This window comes from Leopardus geoffroyi, chromosome B1 (assembly GCF_018350155.1).
Source record: "Leopardus geoffroyi isolate Oge1 chromosome B1, O.geoffroyi_Oge1_pat1.0, whole genome shotgun sequence".
NCBI classification, from domain to species: domain Eukaryota; kingdom Metazoa; phylum Chordata; class Mammalia; order Carnivora; family Felidae; genus Leopardus; species Leopardus geoffroyi.
The window spans coordinates 165,305,124-165,324,001 of record NC_059327.1 but is presented as its reverse complement, the minus strand read 5'-3'; the positions used below and the strand labels follow the sequence as shown (position 1 = coordinate 165,324,001).

General features: G+C 38.0%; 1 protein-coding gene across 8 annotated transcripts in view; it reads right to left on the bottom strand.

The window, feature by feature from the left end:
* Positions 1–18,878, bottom strand: part of CORIN (corin, serine peptidase) — a 260,225-nt gene that overhangs the window by 201,064 nt on the left and 40,283 nt on the right. For all 8 annotated transcript variants that reach the window (XM_045474167.1, XM_045474169.1, XM_045474161.1 and 5 more), the window contains exon 3: positions 6,307–6,507. In XM_045474167.1, the coding sequence (XP_045330123.1) occupies positions 6,307–6,507 (201 nt within the window). The remainder of the gene's footprint in view (positions 1–6,306; positions 6,508–18,878) is intronic.

Sequence of the window (18,878 nt, the reverse complement as noted above, 5' to 3'; positions counted from 1 at the left end):
TGCAAGTATATATACAATTAGATATAAACCACTTTATGCCTACAGATCTAACACCACTACAAAATTAGTATGTATAAATTAAATTGAAACAAAACTACAAAACTAATGAAATTTAAGTTAATTACATTAATGAATAATATTAACATTATTCTCGGGGCGCCTGGGTGGCGCAGTCGGTTAAGCGTCCGACTTCAGCCAGGTCACGATCTTGCGGTCCGTGAGTTCGAGCCCCGCGTCAGACTCTGGGCTGATGGCTCAGAGCCTGGAGCCTGTTTCCGATTCTGTGTCTCCCTCTCTCTCTGCCCCTCCCCCGTTCATGCTCTGTCTCTCTCTGTCCCAAAAATAAATAAACGTTGAAAAAAAAAAAAATTAAAAAAAAACAAAAAAACAACATTATTCTCTGAAAAGCATGGTGCTGAGGCACAAGTTTCTTCTGTCTTTAGGACACTTATACTACAATGTATTCCAGCTGAGTAAGTGGGTCACCATTTTTCTCCATCTGAGTTGCCCTGAAGGTGCCCTTTGCACAAGAAGCTGGTATGTACTTTAGATCTGCAATTGAGAAGAATATCAAGTCTGCCTCTGTTCCTTTCTTGATGCGTGGCAAATGTCTAAGCAATGCAGCTTAGCAGCAACATAAACCATAAATAGAAGCTCAAATACAGGCATCAAAAGTCCATGTAAGTACTTGTTATAAGATGGTTATCCAGGTTATCGAGATCAGGCTCACATTAGCTATTTTATATTGTCGTTGAAATGAAAGCATATACTTAAGAAATTGTTACAGAGAATTCTTGGATCCCCAGAATACATCTGAGGTCTCTCAGACCCCAGATGGAGAAGTACTATCCAACAACAACAGAGGAATGCTAAGGATACAATTCTCAGATGCATTTAATCCATTCACCCATCTACATTTACACATGTAAGAACAGATAAGCACAGATTCCTACTCCAAACGGCACAATAATCCACAGTCAGCAATCTACAGAGGTGTGTATCTTACTCTGAGGACAGCAGAACTGAGTTTTGAAAAATATAATAAAGACATCTAGGGTTCTATTGTTAATAGTATTAGAAAACGTCAGGATAAAAGAAAGATTTCTGATGTCTAATTAGACTCCCTCTCCCAAGTACTCCCTTGGATAGTTGCCTGATGAATCGTACTCGTGGCAAAACTTCAAAAGATGCTCTCTGATCCCCTTAGCCTCATATTCTTGCAGAACTCATTTTCAAGCTAATAGAAATACTATGTAACAAACAGAAAACCAGGAAGAAAGAATAACCTTAGGGTTTTTGATTGGTATATAAGCTTTCTACACTCAGCAAATTTTGAGCATGTGGTTAGGGCACTTTTGGTACAAAGTTATCAGTGCTAATAAATCTCTGCTTTTTAGACAGCTTCACTGTTCTGATCCAAGTCATTTTATATTCAGAAGAAAGACTCTATATAGTTCCTTGAAGAAAAAAAAAAAAAAAGTAAACATACGGTGAATGTCCACTGTTAGGAGAATCGTTGAAATAAAGTATGGCCTAATGACAATATGGACTGCTATTCAGTCATTGTAATAATGAATTAAAGCTAAATTATTGTCTTGGAGACATTTACTCAAAGTATTCTTGAATGAAGAAAACATTTTATGTAATAAATGTGATCCTATTTTTTGAAAAACAATGACAAGAAAACCTGTACGTATGTTATTCTATATACAGGTATGTGCATATATGTTTGTGTATGATTATATGAGCATGGGGAAAACTATAAAATCATATACACTAAGTAGTCAACATGGGTTAACCATGGGCAGATTGGGGGTAATATAATGCAAAAGGAAGGAGAGGGAATGAAGAGATTTATGCAAAAAAAAGAAAAAAAAGAAAAATACTTCCACTTAAGCATAATATGTATAACATGAACATAGTTGTGCATTATAAAAAAGAAGAAAATAAGCTCCCAATGTAGGAGGAGATGAAAAACAAGCACTAGAGTAGATAAGGAAGATAAAAATGATTGAGGGGTAGGAAGCAATTCCCGAACAGGACAGTAAAATTCTCCAGAAATATGCTCCTATGTAAAAGCAGTGAAAACACTGGAAAAAAAATTATCAGAATCAAATTTCTCAAAACTTTGGAATTTAACGAAAGGCTTGCATCAATTAGAGGAACATTTATTCAAGAAAAATGACTGAACCATAGTGAGAACTCTGAGCTTTGTAGCATTTCATCTTGCCCTATTTCCATCACCATCTCCTCAGTTCTACGGTAACCTTGAAAACCAATGGCTTTGCATTTATTGCAAAAACCTGCAACTGAGGGGGGAGGCAATGGAGAAGAAAGAATTGGTTTGAAGCTATCCAAAAAGCCGTCCCCAGAAAACTGTCATTATTCAACCTGTCTGGAAGATCCCTGGAAAGAATCCATTCTCAGAGCTTCTCCTTACTTGACCTGACTCAGAACTTTTTGTTGTTGTTTCTGACTCAGAACTGTCTATATGCAAACAGCCCTATCCCCAGGGCACTTGTCAAAAACAATGTGTGGCGATTGCTAAACTTCACAGCTACCTAAGGCAAAGATGCCCTTGGAAATAAGAGGCTGACCCAAAACACTTAAAAAGGAAAAACTGGAGAATAAGATAGCCAAAGGGGCCTTAGAATGGCTGTGATATATTCTCTGGGACCTAGAAGGCCAGACTGTGCACATATTCAAGAAAGCTATGAGGAGCCAGTCCCAAAGCCACATAATTATTATATAATGCTGTTTATATGAAGTGTTCAGAATAGGTAAATCCATAAAGACGGAAAGTGTAGGAGTTTTGGACACAGGATGGGAGAATGGGGAAATGAGGAACAATGGATACAACATTTCTTTTTTCTTTTCTTTTTTTTTTTTTTTTAAATGTTCATCCATTTTTGAGAGAGAGAGAGCGCGCACATGCACATGAGTGGGGGAGAGGCAGAAAGAGAGACACACAATCTGAAGCAGGCTCCAGGCTCTGAACTGTCAGCACAGAGCCTGAGGCAAGGCTCGAACTCACAGACTGTGAGATCTGAGCCGAAGTCAGATGGCCAAGTGAGCCACCCAGGTGCCCCCAACACTTTTTGCATGGAGGAAAATGTTCTAAAATTAGATAGTTGTGGTGGTTGCACAACTCTGGGAATGCATTCTTAAAATCTTGTATTTTACGTATTAGAGGGTGAATTTTATAGTAGGTGGATAATAACTCAAAAAGTGTTCTTTTGATTAAAGTGAATGATATGATGCATTCTCATCTGATGCAGAGATTTCGGATCTGGTTATCAAACAACATGATGAGAAAAAGGAACATCTTAAGCTTTTAGCACATTACCCCACTCTTGTCACTTCAATTCCTGATCAGTTTCCAGGTTATTCCATTGGCCACCATATTATTTTTAACCCAAATGCTTTTGGTTGGTCAAAGAGTTTTTTTTTTCTTTCCTTAAAATTCAGTTTATGCTTCAATACATACACAAGGAGAAAAGGTGAAAATACAAAAGGCAACCTAGAAAAATGCCTTGCTAAAATATAACATGAGAGCTATCAACCTTTTCCCTTTCCGTATCACAGCTGGGTTTCAAAATGCAGCTCATGGAAGTCCAGCAGTAACAGATGTCACATAAAACCTACTTTATACATTTACAAAGCTCTGTCACACAGTGTCATACAGGGAGGATTCTGATTAAGACTTTACAAACTAAGGTATTCTATGCTTTGGCTTGATATTAAGGATGCCCAGGGGCAAATGTGTTAAGGAGAGGCTACTTCCTGGTACCTTTTGCCAGAAGGTTAGTCCTCGGTTTCCTACCCAGGATATTTGGATGGAACAGAATGTCTGGCCACTGTATTTTTGGACTGAAGTGGACTTAAATAGCTTTTACATATGCCAGGAATTTAAAATGACATTTTAATTAGAGAGCAATTTTTTCAGAGGGACAAAAGCAAATTCTCTCCTAGGTGTTAGTAGTGATACAAGGCACTACATGATGCTTTAAATAAAACTGGTTAAGTAAATACTAAGTGCAGAAGTGTGATCAGACATTATTAATGAGAAGTGATAAAGCAGATATTAAAAATTTGAAATGTCTGCAGTTTGTTTACTTATTCATTCAATAAATATTTTCTTGTGCACTGGCTATACAGCAGCAAACAAAACAGACGACTCTCCTGGAGCTTAAAATTTGCTCTGCTCCTGCAATGAAAGCAATAAGACTAAATGAAGAAGCATGCAAAACTTGAAAGAGCACTGGTCTACAAGTCCCAGGATCTGAATTCCAATTTCGTGCCTATCACGTACTAGACAAGCAATTTGGGATATGTCAGCTAAGCCTCAGTTCCATAACTTGAAATGGTATGTGTCGCCTGTCCTGCATACGTCATCAGTTAATTATATATAAGGAGAAAAGAATTTAACTATGCCCTAAAAATGACCAAAAGCTCTACAATCACAGGCTAGCAATATTACTGAAATGTATGAAAAACTATCGAATCCCTTGCAATGAACAATTTTAGTTAAGATAGTGTATTGAAGGTCTATGTGGTTAGCAGTAAAGCTCAATGCTGTCAAGTACATGAACAACACGGAATGACATATATTCAAAGGTGTTGACCTTTCTCCATTTAACCGTGCTAATTTCACCTGGATTTCCTTTACATGTCAAATTACATTCCTAGTCTCACGCAATGTTCCAGTCATAGGACGAGAAAACGAGTCGAACAGACCTCCATCAAGCTTCCAAACTGAGTAACAAATACCATATGTTTCTTTACTCTTCACAGTATGTGTTTGCCACTTCTACTTGAATCTTGACAAATGACAAAACTTTTAAAAGAGAGAAAAATCCACTTAGCAAAAGAAAATAACAACAGCTATAATTGCAAACACATTAATGGGACTGAGCTTTTGCTTAAATTACCTCTGCACTTCTGATGAAAAACACTGTCCTTAAGAAAAATGAAGGGCTTAGAACATGACGAAAACATTAAAAACTTCAAAGTAAAACTCATGAGGAAAGCAAATTTTACTTGTCATACTTTGGGTTTGCAGTTATTACCGTCAGGTAATAAACACAAATCTGTATTAATCACTGGTAAACACCAAGCATCAGAAACAGTTAATATGTAGGTGCTGTGTGAAACAATGGAATCCAAACAGTCTGCCTCTTTGGATCTAGAGCAATAGAATAACCCTGCTTTTCTTCAGACACTGTCAAATATATACCATGATCGCTAAAATTTAGCTTCCTCCTTCCCTCCCTGGCTCAGAATGAAAATCAATACTCTGTCCTACACCTAGGATGTGATTCCCTTTGTGGGTTTTCATGAAAGAGGGAGGAACAAACAAGGAAATGACCCCAGATGGATGAGTTTTGTATAATTTTCAATCACATGACCTTGTTTGGGGAAGCAGAAAATAAGAATAAAGACAACTACAGAGAAAGTTCTTACAGTGACTGCGCTCTGATTATGTTTGCCAGAGCTGACTGGATCAGAGCTGAGGCTCTCAGGCGCTTGCCCCCAACTCTAATCCCACCAGCAATCTGGAAGCTTAGTGACCTTACTAAAAATTTGAGGGATATTGAGGAATAAAATCATGTTCCACAGCATACCGTCTGCCACTATCTACCTGGTTGCATCTCCACACTTTCTGTCCTCTCTCTCTCCCAGCTCTTGTTCTGGAATAGCTGGCATTGGTCCTCAAGCAGGGTTTCATACACATCATTTTCCTTAAGGTGTGATTGTCAGTCATCAACACATAAAATAAATTGCACAGCCAATAAAGGGGGGAGAAGAGGGAAGTAAGGAAAGAAGAACGCGTGAGCACCTCAAAAGTAAATGGGGGGGGATAGTTTCCATTAAATCATTGACATTCTATTATAGAACCGAGATCATTCCCACAAGGCACCAATAACAAAATAAGTAACTTCACTTACATATTCATTTATCTATCTCAAAACAAGTAACTTCAAAACTTCAAAACAGAAGCACAAACTTTCAGAGATGAACCACTATAAAAATCACTACCATTCTATCGGGCAAGCAGTGTGCCTCAGAAATGTTGAATGACATTCATACATTTTCCTTTCCCACCCTTATCCCTCCCTATCTGGATGGCTGAGCTGATGGCATTTCATGTTTAGGAACAGAACCCTCAGTTAGGTTTGCTGGATAAGTGAGTGCAACGTGGCCTCTGTGACCAGTCCGTGGTCACACTTGGTTGCCACACTTAAAATCCACCTGTAGGTTCTACAAACATTAAAGGGCATGGGTATTCAGTACCTTCAGACTTACTTGTGTTCCTGTGATTCTGGTTCCCTGGGAGAGAAGCATCCGTGGTCCAGGCTGGAACGTGCTGGTTGGGATGCGTGGCAGACGTCACAGTGCTCTTGTTACAAATCGTATTTGTAAGAACAATATCAGACACTGGGACTTCACCATCGGTGACCAAAGGTTCAGTCCCATTTGATTTAAAATAGGCTTTTTTTAATGTTCCTGAAAGACAAAAAAAAAAAAAAAAAAAAAAAAAAATTCTGATACATAACTAGAAGTGTTTATTTTTTAAAAACATATTGAGAAAATTCTCGAACTACTTTCCCAAGTCTCATTCTATCCTGGCTAACCCAAAGAGGAAGATGATGGCTCACAAAACTACCCACTTCACCGGAACAACCAAGAGAGTTTCTTTTCTACCACAAATAACCTAATCCTGTGAAGAAACCACTGCTTTCTCAAAAGCTTCAGGCATAGAAACTGAGCCTCCCATCTAGGGTTCCCGGTGCCCAAAGAATGCAGGGCAATTCCATTTCACCTGAGACTCACAACAAATAAATGAAATGTGGTGAATCTTGGTGTTTCCTTCTGGCTTTCTCAGTTTCTCAATTTCATCCACCATTTTATGCTACTTAGTACCCAGGACACAAGCTCTTCATATCTCTATATCTGCCACCAAAGGACAACAGTGCCTGCTTAGGTTCAGCCTTTATTTCTCCGCATTTTCCACTAAGTTTCAGTGACCTGTGCATAACAAATAAATAAAAATAATAGGGCTCATATATTTACCAAGCCTAGCTCGGAAAACCCGCCAAAAAGTAAACTCTAATTCTAGAAAAACTAAGAGAAGGAACTAAATTACCTTCATCTTTGACCAGAACCATAAATATGACTATACGATACAGGCATTAAAACTAAGATTATCAACTGGTCACTTTCTCAAGGTATTCATTCATCGACAAAATAGTCAAACCTAAGATTACTGGAAATCACCTCACTTTGGCTTTAGGCCGAAACTCCTGAAAACCTTGAAAGAGATCATGTATTTTTAACTTAGTAAAAATAGACAACAGATTGTTTCCAGAATATAGCACTGCAATTGAGTATGTCACTAAAATAAACAAATGTGATATTGATTCATTATAGAAATACCCAAGGGAGATTTTTTTTCTAAAAGAATTCACAGCGAATGCTCTAATTGGCTCTCACTTTTCCAAACAGTCCACGGACCATTAAAAATAAAAGAAATATAAATAAAATGTTTAATATCAGTCTATGGAAAAAATTTCCCTACATGTGCTTGACACTTGGAAAACATTAACTACAAATCAAAATAGAAAAGCAGCTGTTTTCTAGCTAACTAAGGTCAACAGTTTCATCTGCCAAAGGATTCTAAATAAAACGTCGGAGCATAAAAACTCAATCGTGACCATGTGGTGCAGGTAACATACTCTCCAAACTGTCTGTAGGATTATGAGTAAGTATTAAATGCAGTAAGTAAAATGAAAGGCTTTATGTAATTGTTTTTTATTTTCAAAATGATTGAGATCAAAATAAATGTATTTGATAGACTTGATGACTATGTAATACAGATTTCATTCATACAGAAAAATTTACCAATCAATTAGACATAATTTTATTTTCATCCATTTATTAGTTGCTCTCACCGGTCCTTATTTTGGCATAAATAGACTTTTCACAATAACATGTTAACTCCATTAACATGGCCATGATGAACTTTTAAAGTCCATAAAGTTGACTTACGTAGCAGGCTAACCCTCTGAGTCAGCATCCAGCTCTGTCAACACACATTTAGCAAATGCAAACTCCTCACAGTTACATCCCTGAGTAATCCATTCAAAAGGAGTTGCTTGCCACATGAAATATTTCAACAGTTGTTCTCAACATTTTGCTTGTAATAATTAACCATGTTAATAATCTTTCCTTTATCTTTTTCATCAAACCACAGTGGTGAAAGTGTTAATAACATCTGCTTAGGGAGGCAAACCGGAAGAGACGCTTAAATACAGAGAACAAACTGAGGGTTGATGGTGGGACAGGGAGGGGGGAAAATGGGTGAGGGGCACTGAGGAGGACACTTGTTGGGATGAGCGCTGGGTGTTGTATGTAAGCGATGAACCACAGGAATCTACCCTCAAAACCAAAAGCATACTTTACATACTGCATATTAGCCAGTTTGACGATAAATTATATTTAAAAAATTCGCTAAATGAATTACCAGAAGAAGAAGAAGAAGAAGGGGAAGAAGAAGGGGGTCATCTTCTGAAACACTGACTGGAAACACCGAGATCATAACTTTCTAAAAAATTCAGCTTCCTTGCTCTTAAATTCTACATATGAAAACAAGCTGGCAGAATAGATAGAAAGGGACAGGTAATATATGATACACGGTAGTTGCTGTAGTTCATGTCCCTAAAGTATATTTTTAAGAGACAGACAGATGGACCAACCGACAAAGAAGGAGAGAGAATAAACCTAAGGACCTGTCTTTAAAAGCCTGAACTCACTAGACAATTTCTTTTCAAGCAGCTCTGGAAACCGACCAACTCCCACCTCACAGTTGGTCAGTTTTTAAAACGTACAAACATTAGAACTCGATAAGACTAAATACCGTCAAGCTACACCACGGCGAGCTATAAAAATGCTGAGAGTGATTAGCCCATAATCGAGGGTTCACTCTTCCAATTTCGCCCCAGAATTTTTTTCTACACTCTTATTTTTACAGTGCTGTGGTTAAAAGTACAGGTTCTATAGCCTGACCACGTGGGTTTAAATCCCATCTCTGGTGCTCACTAGCCCCGAAACTGGGCAAAGTCTCAACTGCCATTAAATAAGGAAAATAAAAGTCCCTCCCCTCATGGGACTGGCTGTTAAGATCAAATTAGTCAATGTATATATAAACATTTGGAACAGTTCCTGGCACATAGTAAGTTCTCAATAACTGTTAGTCATTAGTACATAATGATAGTAATGAAAGTAAAACTGTCTTCCTTAGGGCTATTTAGGTACTTTTAAATAACTATCAATTTCCATTTACTCTAAGTGCATCCCACATAACAAAATGGCTAAGGAAAATTTCAAAAGCGAATCACCTAACCTACTTTTGGAGTAAAAGAAGTGTGTCTCTTTCACACCCAGATAATAATACAAGGCCCCACCAATCAAGGTTGTTTGGCTCAAAAGTGTATCAGTTCTGGAACACAGCTCTGTTTAATTAACAGTGTTTAAGGAGGGGCACCCGGGTGGCTCAGTTGGTTAAGCGTCCGACTTCGGTTCAGGTCATGATCTCATGGTTCGTGGGTTCGAGCCCCACGTCAGGCTCTGTGCTGACAGCTCGGAGCCTGGAGCCTGCTTCGGATTCTGTGTCACCCTCTCTCTCTCTGCCCCTTCCCGCCCCCACCCCCAGCTCTGTCTCTCAAAAATAAATAAAACATCAAAAATAAAAAAAAATGTTTAAGGAAAAGTCTATAATTCCAATGATAATATCTGAACTTCACTGGTCACTTATAATGAACGTATCGAGCACTGTGGTAGGCAAAATTAACGTTCCTCCAGAGACATCCACCTCCTAAGTCCCAGAACCTGTGAATATGCTACCCTACATACCTTAAATGGCAAAAGAGATGTTGCCAATGTGAATTAGTTAAGGAATTTGAGATGGGGAAATTACCCTGGATTATTCATGTGAGCCCAAGATGGTCATGGGGTTTTTACAAGCAGAAGAGGGAGGTGAGAGGTTTTGTGTATCAGAGCCACGCAGTGTGAGAAGGTCTTAATGGACCATTGCTCATTTTAAAGATGGAAAGAGGCCACAAGCCAAGGAACACATGAAGCCTCCAAAAGCTGGGAAAGACAGGAAACAGACCATCCCCTAGAGTCTCCAGAAGGAATACAGCACTGCCAACACCTTAATTTAGCTCATTGAGACCTATTTCGACTTCTGCCCTCTACACCTCCACGGTAAGGTATTTGCATTGTACCGAGTAATCGATTTGTTACAGCAGCAATAGGAAACCAACACAAGCACCTTGCTAAGGATCTTCACTATAAGCATCTACTGAGTTAGTCTTCCAACAATCTTTTGAAACAGATGCTATAATTAACTCTCATTTACAGAGTTTCAGGGAGGAGGAAACTGAAGCTTTCAAGAGTTATTTAATGCACCCAAGAATGGAGTCAGGACATCACACACACACACACACACACACACACACACACACATACACCCACATACACTTCTCACTTTGGACAAAGTCTGCAGGTTTTAAAAAATCAACCATCATACGCATGTAAAAAAATTATCCTCCTATGATGGGAGCTTAAAAGTAATTCCTCATCTTTACATCTCTAGCCATGCGGTAATACATTCACTGGGCATTTTCTATGTGCCAGGAATGCTGTATTTACTCTCTGCTGAAAACACGACATTTTGTAAAAGCTCCTTATCATCAAGACGTTTACAGATTAGTTGAGGGAAATAGGCATGTAGTCTAAAAATACAAACCATGATACAAGTGCTTTGAGAATGGTAAGCATAAGACAATCTGATGACAGAAAGCAGAGAGGTAGCTGTCATTCCATTTGAGAAAGCCAGGAAAGGTTTCCTAGGAGGAGATCATACTCAATATAAATCTTAAAGGATAATTAAGGATTGTCGAGGTTTGAGCAAAGCATCTGTGGGGAAGAAGAAGGAGGTATAGTAATAGGGAATGGAGAACCTTCTAGTGGGAGCAAAGGGAGAAAGATACTCAAAACCTAGCGGCAAGTAACTAAACATGGCTAGCACACGGGGGCCTGGCAAGAGGAAAGGCTAAAGAGAGAGAAGAAGCCAGACTATGAAGAGGAGTTCCTGTTAAAGGCTTGGAGTTGTTCTTGTGATGAAGAACTTTTGAAGGATCTTAAATAGGGTGGCACATTAGAATGATCACTGTGCCAGCAGCATGGTGATGGAAAGGGGTCAAGTCCAAGTGAGAAAAGAGGAAGGTCTGATCCAAGACAAAAGCAGTGAGGACTCAGGTAACATTTGGAAGAGGCAAAAATTATGGGCTCATCAGGGAAAGAGTCAGAGGTCACTTCAAGGTTTCTGGTTTGAATTACTGTGTGTATGAAGGGACCTTCCACTGAGATAAGGGTGATAGTCATTAAGGCTGTTCATCAAATATTTTCAAGTCTCTCGCATTCACTAAGACTTATGCTTGAGTCACATTCTCTGGCCTCGTTCTCTGTCTCTGGACATTTCTGATGTTGTGCTCAAAGGGCACAAGCTTCCAGTTATAAGTTGAATAAGCTCTGAGGATCTAATGTACAGCATGGCAATTATAGTTAATAATACCATATCATACCCCTTTGAGGAAAAGAAAAGAATCTCCAGTGCTCTTTTTCTTTCTCGTTGGCACAATAACTACACAGGTGCAAGATGATGGCTGGGTGATCAGTTTAGTCCCTGAATGAGCATAGCCCCCGTGTCATTCGCAAAGGACATGCAGCATGAGTGAGAAATTGACCTTTGCTGTTTTTAAGCCACTATTATTTTAGGGTTATTTTTGTTACACAGTATTGCATAGCCTATCCTGACTAATACAGAGAATGAAAAATAGAATTTGTAGGAGCTGGCTTTCGTTATTGTTATCGTTATAATTCACTGAGTATAAAATCTAGAGCAATCTAAGCATTTCCTCCAGAATGCCTTGTCAGACCCCCACAAATCTGATCTTTGTGGTCCCAGCGCACACACTGTTTGTATCACACATATACTCAAGAGCAATTGTCTGTTTTCTTGTCTGCTTTCTTGAAGGTAGGAAGGTGTTCTATGCATGTCTGCATCTCAAGTGCCCAGCAGAATGCTTGGCACCAGTGTAGGCCTTAAAGAATATTTGTTGCATGTGTGAATGATGAAGCAACTCATGGATGGGCATGGATGACACTTCCAAGAGAGTCATGGGTGTAAGGTGAGAAGAGAGAGAGCCTAGGACAGAAACCCCAACCATTTAATGGCTAGGTAAAGAAAGATAAGCTCCAGGAGACGGAGGAAGAATAGTCAGAAATAGAAGAAAAATCAGAAATGATAATATGCAGGCCAAACAGAAGAGCATTTTGGGAAGACAGTCAAAACTGGGCAAGATTATATCTGGTCACGTGACCCTACTTGAATGAAAGACAGTGTTGCTGGCACCAACTCATAATGAACATGCTCTTTGTGAGCTGGTGTAAACAAACACAGAGAGAAAGCATGCCTTCTTCATTTCAGAGTCTTGTTCAAACACACATCAGTTTCAAATGCTGTGCATTGGATAAAAAGTCACCGCCTCAGTGAGGCCACCATACAATACACTCAGTGCCTCAGTAAGAATATTTAGTAGTAGGACAAAATGAGAAAGAGGGGAAGACCAGATTGCAGTGGGTTGAGGACTGGATCAAGCACAGAAATCACCTGGGGATCTTGCTGGAAGGCAAAGGCAGGAGGTGGGCGTGGAATCTGCATTTCACACAAACTCTCAAGTGATGTTGATGTTGCCAGCCCATGGGCCACACTTCGAGTGTAAGGCTTTAGACTCCCATTTCAAAAAGCTTTAGATGTTACATATAACCTCAGACCTGAGCGGTTAAAGAAAACTATTCTCAAGTTTGGAAGCTTTATGTCCCTGAATCTGTACCAGAAGGCCAGGGTTATTAAAGGAATTTGGGGGCTCAACTAAGTAAAATGCCGAGTCAGGTCATAAAGGATCGTAGAGGATCTTAAATTTTTTGGTGTAAGGAAATAAGGATCTGGGAGGTTTTTCCAGGTTAAAGTGATAGTCAAAATACAACATTATAAATTAGGAAGTTAAAATTCTTATAATTCCAAATTCTCGTAAAAGCCACAAGCTGCAAAGATATTTGCTAAGAGAAAAACTCTAAGTTCAATGATCGTTAGCTGATCTAGCATTTTCGTAAGGAATATTTCTCTTGAGTTCAAGAAAAATGGCCTATTTACCATACTTGCGACAATCTTCACCACTATCATTTTTCTTTCTTCTTCATCGCATGACAAAAAACAAACAAACAAACAAACAAACAAACCACATAGTCCTTTCATAGTATTAGGAAAATTAGGAATGTTACCTTATACCACTCATAATAAGCTTATGCCTAAAACAAACAAAATGTATTTTTGATGTGGATGTATGGAACAGCCTTTGAAACCAAGGCTTCAACAGCCTGGGAAAGAAGATAGGGAGCATCCTAATGAGACTTTTTTGGACCATAACTTTGATGAAATTAAATTAAGATGAACAATGGTTTGCAAAACTCAGCACAAACCAAAACCCAAAGCATCACACTTGTAGGAATGTTGCAATACCCCCCCTCATTTTTTCTCCCTGCCACATACTCTACCCACTTCAACCTTCTCTCCCGATACCTGCCAAAGGCACCTTTGAAAAGCCTCTACCAGACCAAACATGTCACTCCCTTACTCCAACACCCTTATTGTCCCCATTGTGGAGTTCAAGATTAAAGTGCCACTCCATCAGAAAAGTCTGCTCTCAACTCAAACTAGCTTTGGGCCCCTGTCATAAGCTCTCCTAGCAACTGTTTCTTCCCACATCGGTTACCTCTGTTGGCATTAATTAATTGCGTGATCATTTTTTAATGCCTTCCTCTCTCATTGAACTGTGGGGTCCAGGAGGGTACGTTTATTCAATGCCAAGTTTATTCAATGCCAAGTTTATTCAAGGAAGATTGCCTTGCACTCAATAAATGTTTGTTAAAGGACTGAATAATTCAGTATCAAATATAGCCACAATTCTATCTCTTTCAAATGTTTCCCAACATAGCAAAATAAATATTGCATATATATGTTTAGATATTATTTATACATTTACATATAATTTCAAGCAGATATCAGCTCAATTTCTAATAAAGTACTCCAGGGCATAAACTGACTCTTCTAAGGATGTGATGGCAATATAACCTGCCCCGTTTAGTTCTGATAAGAAATGGATAACCTCTGAAATTAACACTCGGGTCTAAGCATAAAGGTCATGTGAAACCTGCCATCACATTGCAAATCCAACAGTGAGTCAATTTTATTCCTTCCTAGCAACTATACTCGTAACTGAAATACACTGTGGCAATGGCTGGGTAATAGGGTTATGGGGTTATGGATTATGGGATTACTATGACACTGGATCATTGCACAAAGATTCTAGGTCTTATGGATAGAGTTTAAAAAAGATAAGCCCATTTTTAGTCAATTTTTGAGTATAGTAAAAACTAATTCTTTCCTTTAATAATGAATTTTGTCATTTATAAAAACACTTTCACAAATTTTTTCATTTGACTTTTGTAACAATGCTGCGAAATGAATAAAAATTATATTCCTCCGCTGACAGAGAAGTTAAAGCATCTGACCAAAACTCACACATCTAGTAAATGGAAGAGGAAGACATTAAACCCCAGCTTCCCAGTGACATTATAAATTACAGTTCTATGTCACATGGCCCTTCATTATTAGGTTATAACTAAAGAAATAAAAATCTAGGGAGAATATTGTAACTTTCCGACTCTTCAATTTTCCTTTCAATGTCTTTCAAAAACCTAAATCTTTAAAAAAAAATGTTTAGTGTAATTGACATACAGTGTCACATTAGTTTCAGCTGTGCAATGTAGTGCAACTTCTCTCTGTTATGCTGTGCTCACCACAAATGTAGCTACCATCTGTCACCATATAATGCTACTACAATATCATTGACTATATTCCCTATGCTGTGCTTTTTATTCCTGTGACTTAGTAACAGGAAGCCTCCCAATCCCATTCACCCATTTTGCCCATCCTCCCACCCACTTCCCTCTGGCAACCATCAGTCTGTCCTTTGTATTTAGAGTCTCATTCCACTTTTAGTTTGCTTGTTTGTTTATTCACTTTTTTGTGTGTTTTTAGATTCCACTTACAAGTAAAATCATATGGTATTTATCTTTCCTAGTCTGACTTATCTCACTTAGCATAACAGACTCTAGGTCTATCCATGCCATCACAAATGGCAAGATCTCATCCTTTTTTATGGCTGCATAATATCCCGTTGTGTATATATATCACACCATCTTATCCAATTGTCTACTGATGGACAATTGGGTTGCTTCCATATCTGGACTATTGCAAATAATGCTGCAATAAACATAGGGGTATGTACACCTTTTTAAATTAGTGTTTTCATTTTCTTTGAGTAAATACCCATAGTGAAACTGCTGGATGATATGGTAATTCTATTTTTTTTTTCATTTTTTGAGGAATATCCACATTGCTTTCCACAGGGGCTGCACCAGTTTGCATTCCCACCAACAGTGTATGAAGGTTCCTTTTTCTCCACATCTTCACCAACACTTACTGTTTCTTGTGTTCTTGATTTTAGCCATTCTGACAGCTGTAAAGTGATGTATCATTGTGTTATAATTTGCATTTCCTTGATAATTGGTGATGTTGAGCATCTTTTCATGTGTCTGTATGTCTTCTTTGGAAAAATATAATTCAGGTCCTCTGCCCTTTTTTTGTTTGTTTGTTTGTTTGTTTGTTTTTTTTTTTTGCTTACAGTTTTTTTTTAAACTTGTTTTATTTATTTTTTTTAAATTTACATCCAAATTAGTTAGTATACAGTGCAACAATGATTTCAGGAGTAGATTCCTTAATGCCCCTTACCCATTTAGCCCATCCTCCCTCCCACAACCCCTCCAGTAACCCTCTGTTTGTTCTCCATATTGAAGAGTCTTTTATGTTTTGTCCCCCTCCCTGTTTTTATATTATTTTTGCTTCCCTTCCCCAATGTTCATCTGTTTTGTCTTTTAAAGTCGTCATATGAGTGAAGCCATATGATATTTGTCTTTCTCTGACTGACTAATTTCACTTAGCATAATACCCTCCAGTTTCATTCACGTAGTTGCAAATGGCAAGATTTCATTCTTTTTGATTGCCGAGCAATACTCCATTGAATATATATGCCACATCTTCTTTATCCATTCCATCAATGGACATTGGGGTCCTTTTCATTCTTTGGCTATTGTTGATAGTGCTGCTATAAACATGGGGGTGCATGTGTCCCTTCAAAACAGCACACCTGTATCCCTTGGATAAATGCCTAGTAGTGCAATTGCTGGGTCGTAGGGTAGTTCTATTTTTAGTTTTTTGAGGAAACTCCATACTGTTTTCCAGAGTGGCTGTACCAGCTTGCTTTCCCATTCTGCCCATTTTTTAATTGGATTTCTGTGGGGTTTTGGTGTTAAGTTGTATAAATTCTTTATGTATTTTGGATATTAACCCCTTATCAGGTATATCATTTGTGTATATCCCCTCCCATTCAGTAAGTTATCTTTTTGTTTTGTTAATGGTTTCCTTCACTGTGCAGAAGCTTTTTATTTTGGTGTAGCCCAACAGTTTAATTTTGTTTGTGTTTCCCTTGCTTCAGGAGACACACAAGGAAAATATTTCTATGGCTGATCTCAAAGAAATCACTACCTATGTTTTCTTCTAGGAATTTTATGGTATCAGTGCCACATTTAGATCTTTAATCCATTTCGAGTTTATTTTTGCATATCCTGTAAGTAAGTGGTCCACTTTCACGCTTTTGCATGCAGCTGTCATTTTCCCAGCACCAGTTGTCGAAGAGACTTTTTCCCATTATATATTCCGGACTTCTTTGTCATAGATAAATTGACTATATAAGTATGGGTTTATTTCTGAACTCCATTCTGTTTCATTGATCTATGTGTCAATTTTTGTGCTAGCACTATGCTGTTTTTATTCCTATAGCTTTGTTGTATATCTTGAAATCTAGGATTGTGGTACCTCCAGCTTTGTTCTGATTTCTCAAGTTGGCTATGGCTACTTGAGGTCTTATGGGTTCTATACAAATTTTAGTATTATTTCTGCTAGTTCTCGGTGAAATGCTCTTAGTATTCTCATAGTAATTGCATTGAATCTGTAGATTGCTTTGGATAATATGGACATTTTAACAATATTAATTCTTCCCATTCATGAGTATGGAATATCTTTCCATTTGTTTGTGTCATCTTCAATTCTTTCATCAATGTTTTCCAGTTTTCAGAGTAAAGGTCTTCCACTGCCTTGGTTAAGTTTATTCTTAGGTATTTTATTCTTTTTGGTGCAATTCTAAATGGATTGTTTTGTTAATTTCTCCTATTGATGCTACTTCATTAGTGTATAGAAATACTATTGATTTCTGGGGGTTAATTTTGTATCCTGCAGATTTACCAGTTATTTATTTATTTCCTCTAATAGTTTTTTGGTGGAGGATTTAGGATTTTCTATGTATAGTATCATGCTATCAGCAAATAGTGACAGCTTAACTTCTTCCTTACCAATATGGGTTCCTTTTATTTCTTTTCTTTTCTGATTACCATGAATAGGACTTCCAGTACAATGCTGAATAAAGGTAGTGAGAGTTCCTAATCTTATAGGAAAGGCTCTCAGTTTTTCACCATTGAGTATGACGTTAGCTGTGACTTTTTTACATGTGGCATTTATTATGCCGAGGTATGTTCCCTCTAAACCCACTTTGTTGAGAGTGTTTATCATGAACAGATGTTGAATTTTGTCAAATGGTTTTTTGCATCTATTAAGATGATCACATGATTTTTATTCTTCATTTTGTTGATGTGGTTGATCATATTGATTGATTTGCAAATATTGAACCATCCTTGCAACCTCAGAATAAATTCCACTTGATTCTGGTGAATGATCCTTTTAATGTATTATTGAATAGTCTGCTATTCTGTTAAGAGTTTTTGCATCTGTGTTCATCAGGGATACTGGGTTATCGTTTTCTTTTTTTGTGTGGTGTCTTTGTCTGGTTTTGGTATCAGAGAAATGCTGGCCTCATAGAATGTCTTTGTAAGCTCTCCTTCCTCTTCTGTTGTTTGGAATAGTTTGAGGAGAATATATATTAACTCTTCTTTATTTTTTTATTATTATTTTTTAATGTTTATTTATTATTAGAGAGAGAGAGAAAGTGTGAGCAGGGAAGGGGCAAAGAGAGAGGGAGACACAGAAACAGGCTCCAGGCTCTGAGCTGTCAGCACAGAGGCCAACGCGGGGCTCAAACTCACGGACTGTGAGATCATGACCTGAGCCAAAGTCGGAAGCTTAACTGACTGAGCCACCCAAGTGCCCCAGTTCTTCTTAGTTTGGTAAAATCCACCTTGAAATCCATCTGATCCTGGACTTTCACTTTTTAAAAACCTAAATCTTTATTTTAGAGTCCAAATTTTTGGAACCATATGGACAGCTCAGACTATCCAATAATTTTAGAAATACTCAACTGGGGCACCTGGGTGGCTTAGTCAGTTAAGAATCCGACTCTTGATTTCAGCTCATGATCTCACAGTTTCATGAGTTCAAGCCCTGCTTTAGGCTCTGTGTACTGATCACACACAGCCCAACTGGGATTCTCCCTCTCTCCATCTTTCTTCCCCTTCTCAACTCATACTCTCTCTCTGTCTCTCTCAAAATAAACAAACTTTCAAAAAAAAAAAAAAAAAAAAAGAAGAAAGAAAGAAAAAAAGAAATACTAAACTAAACTAAA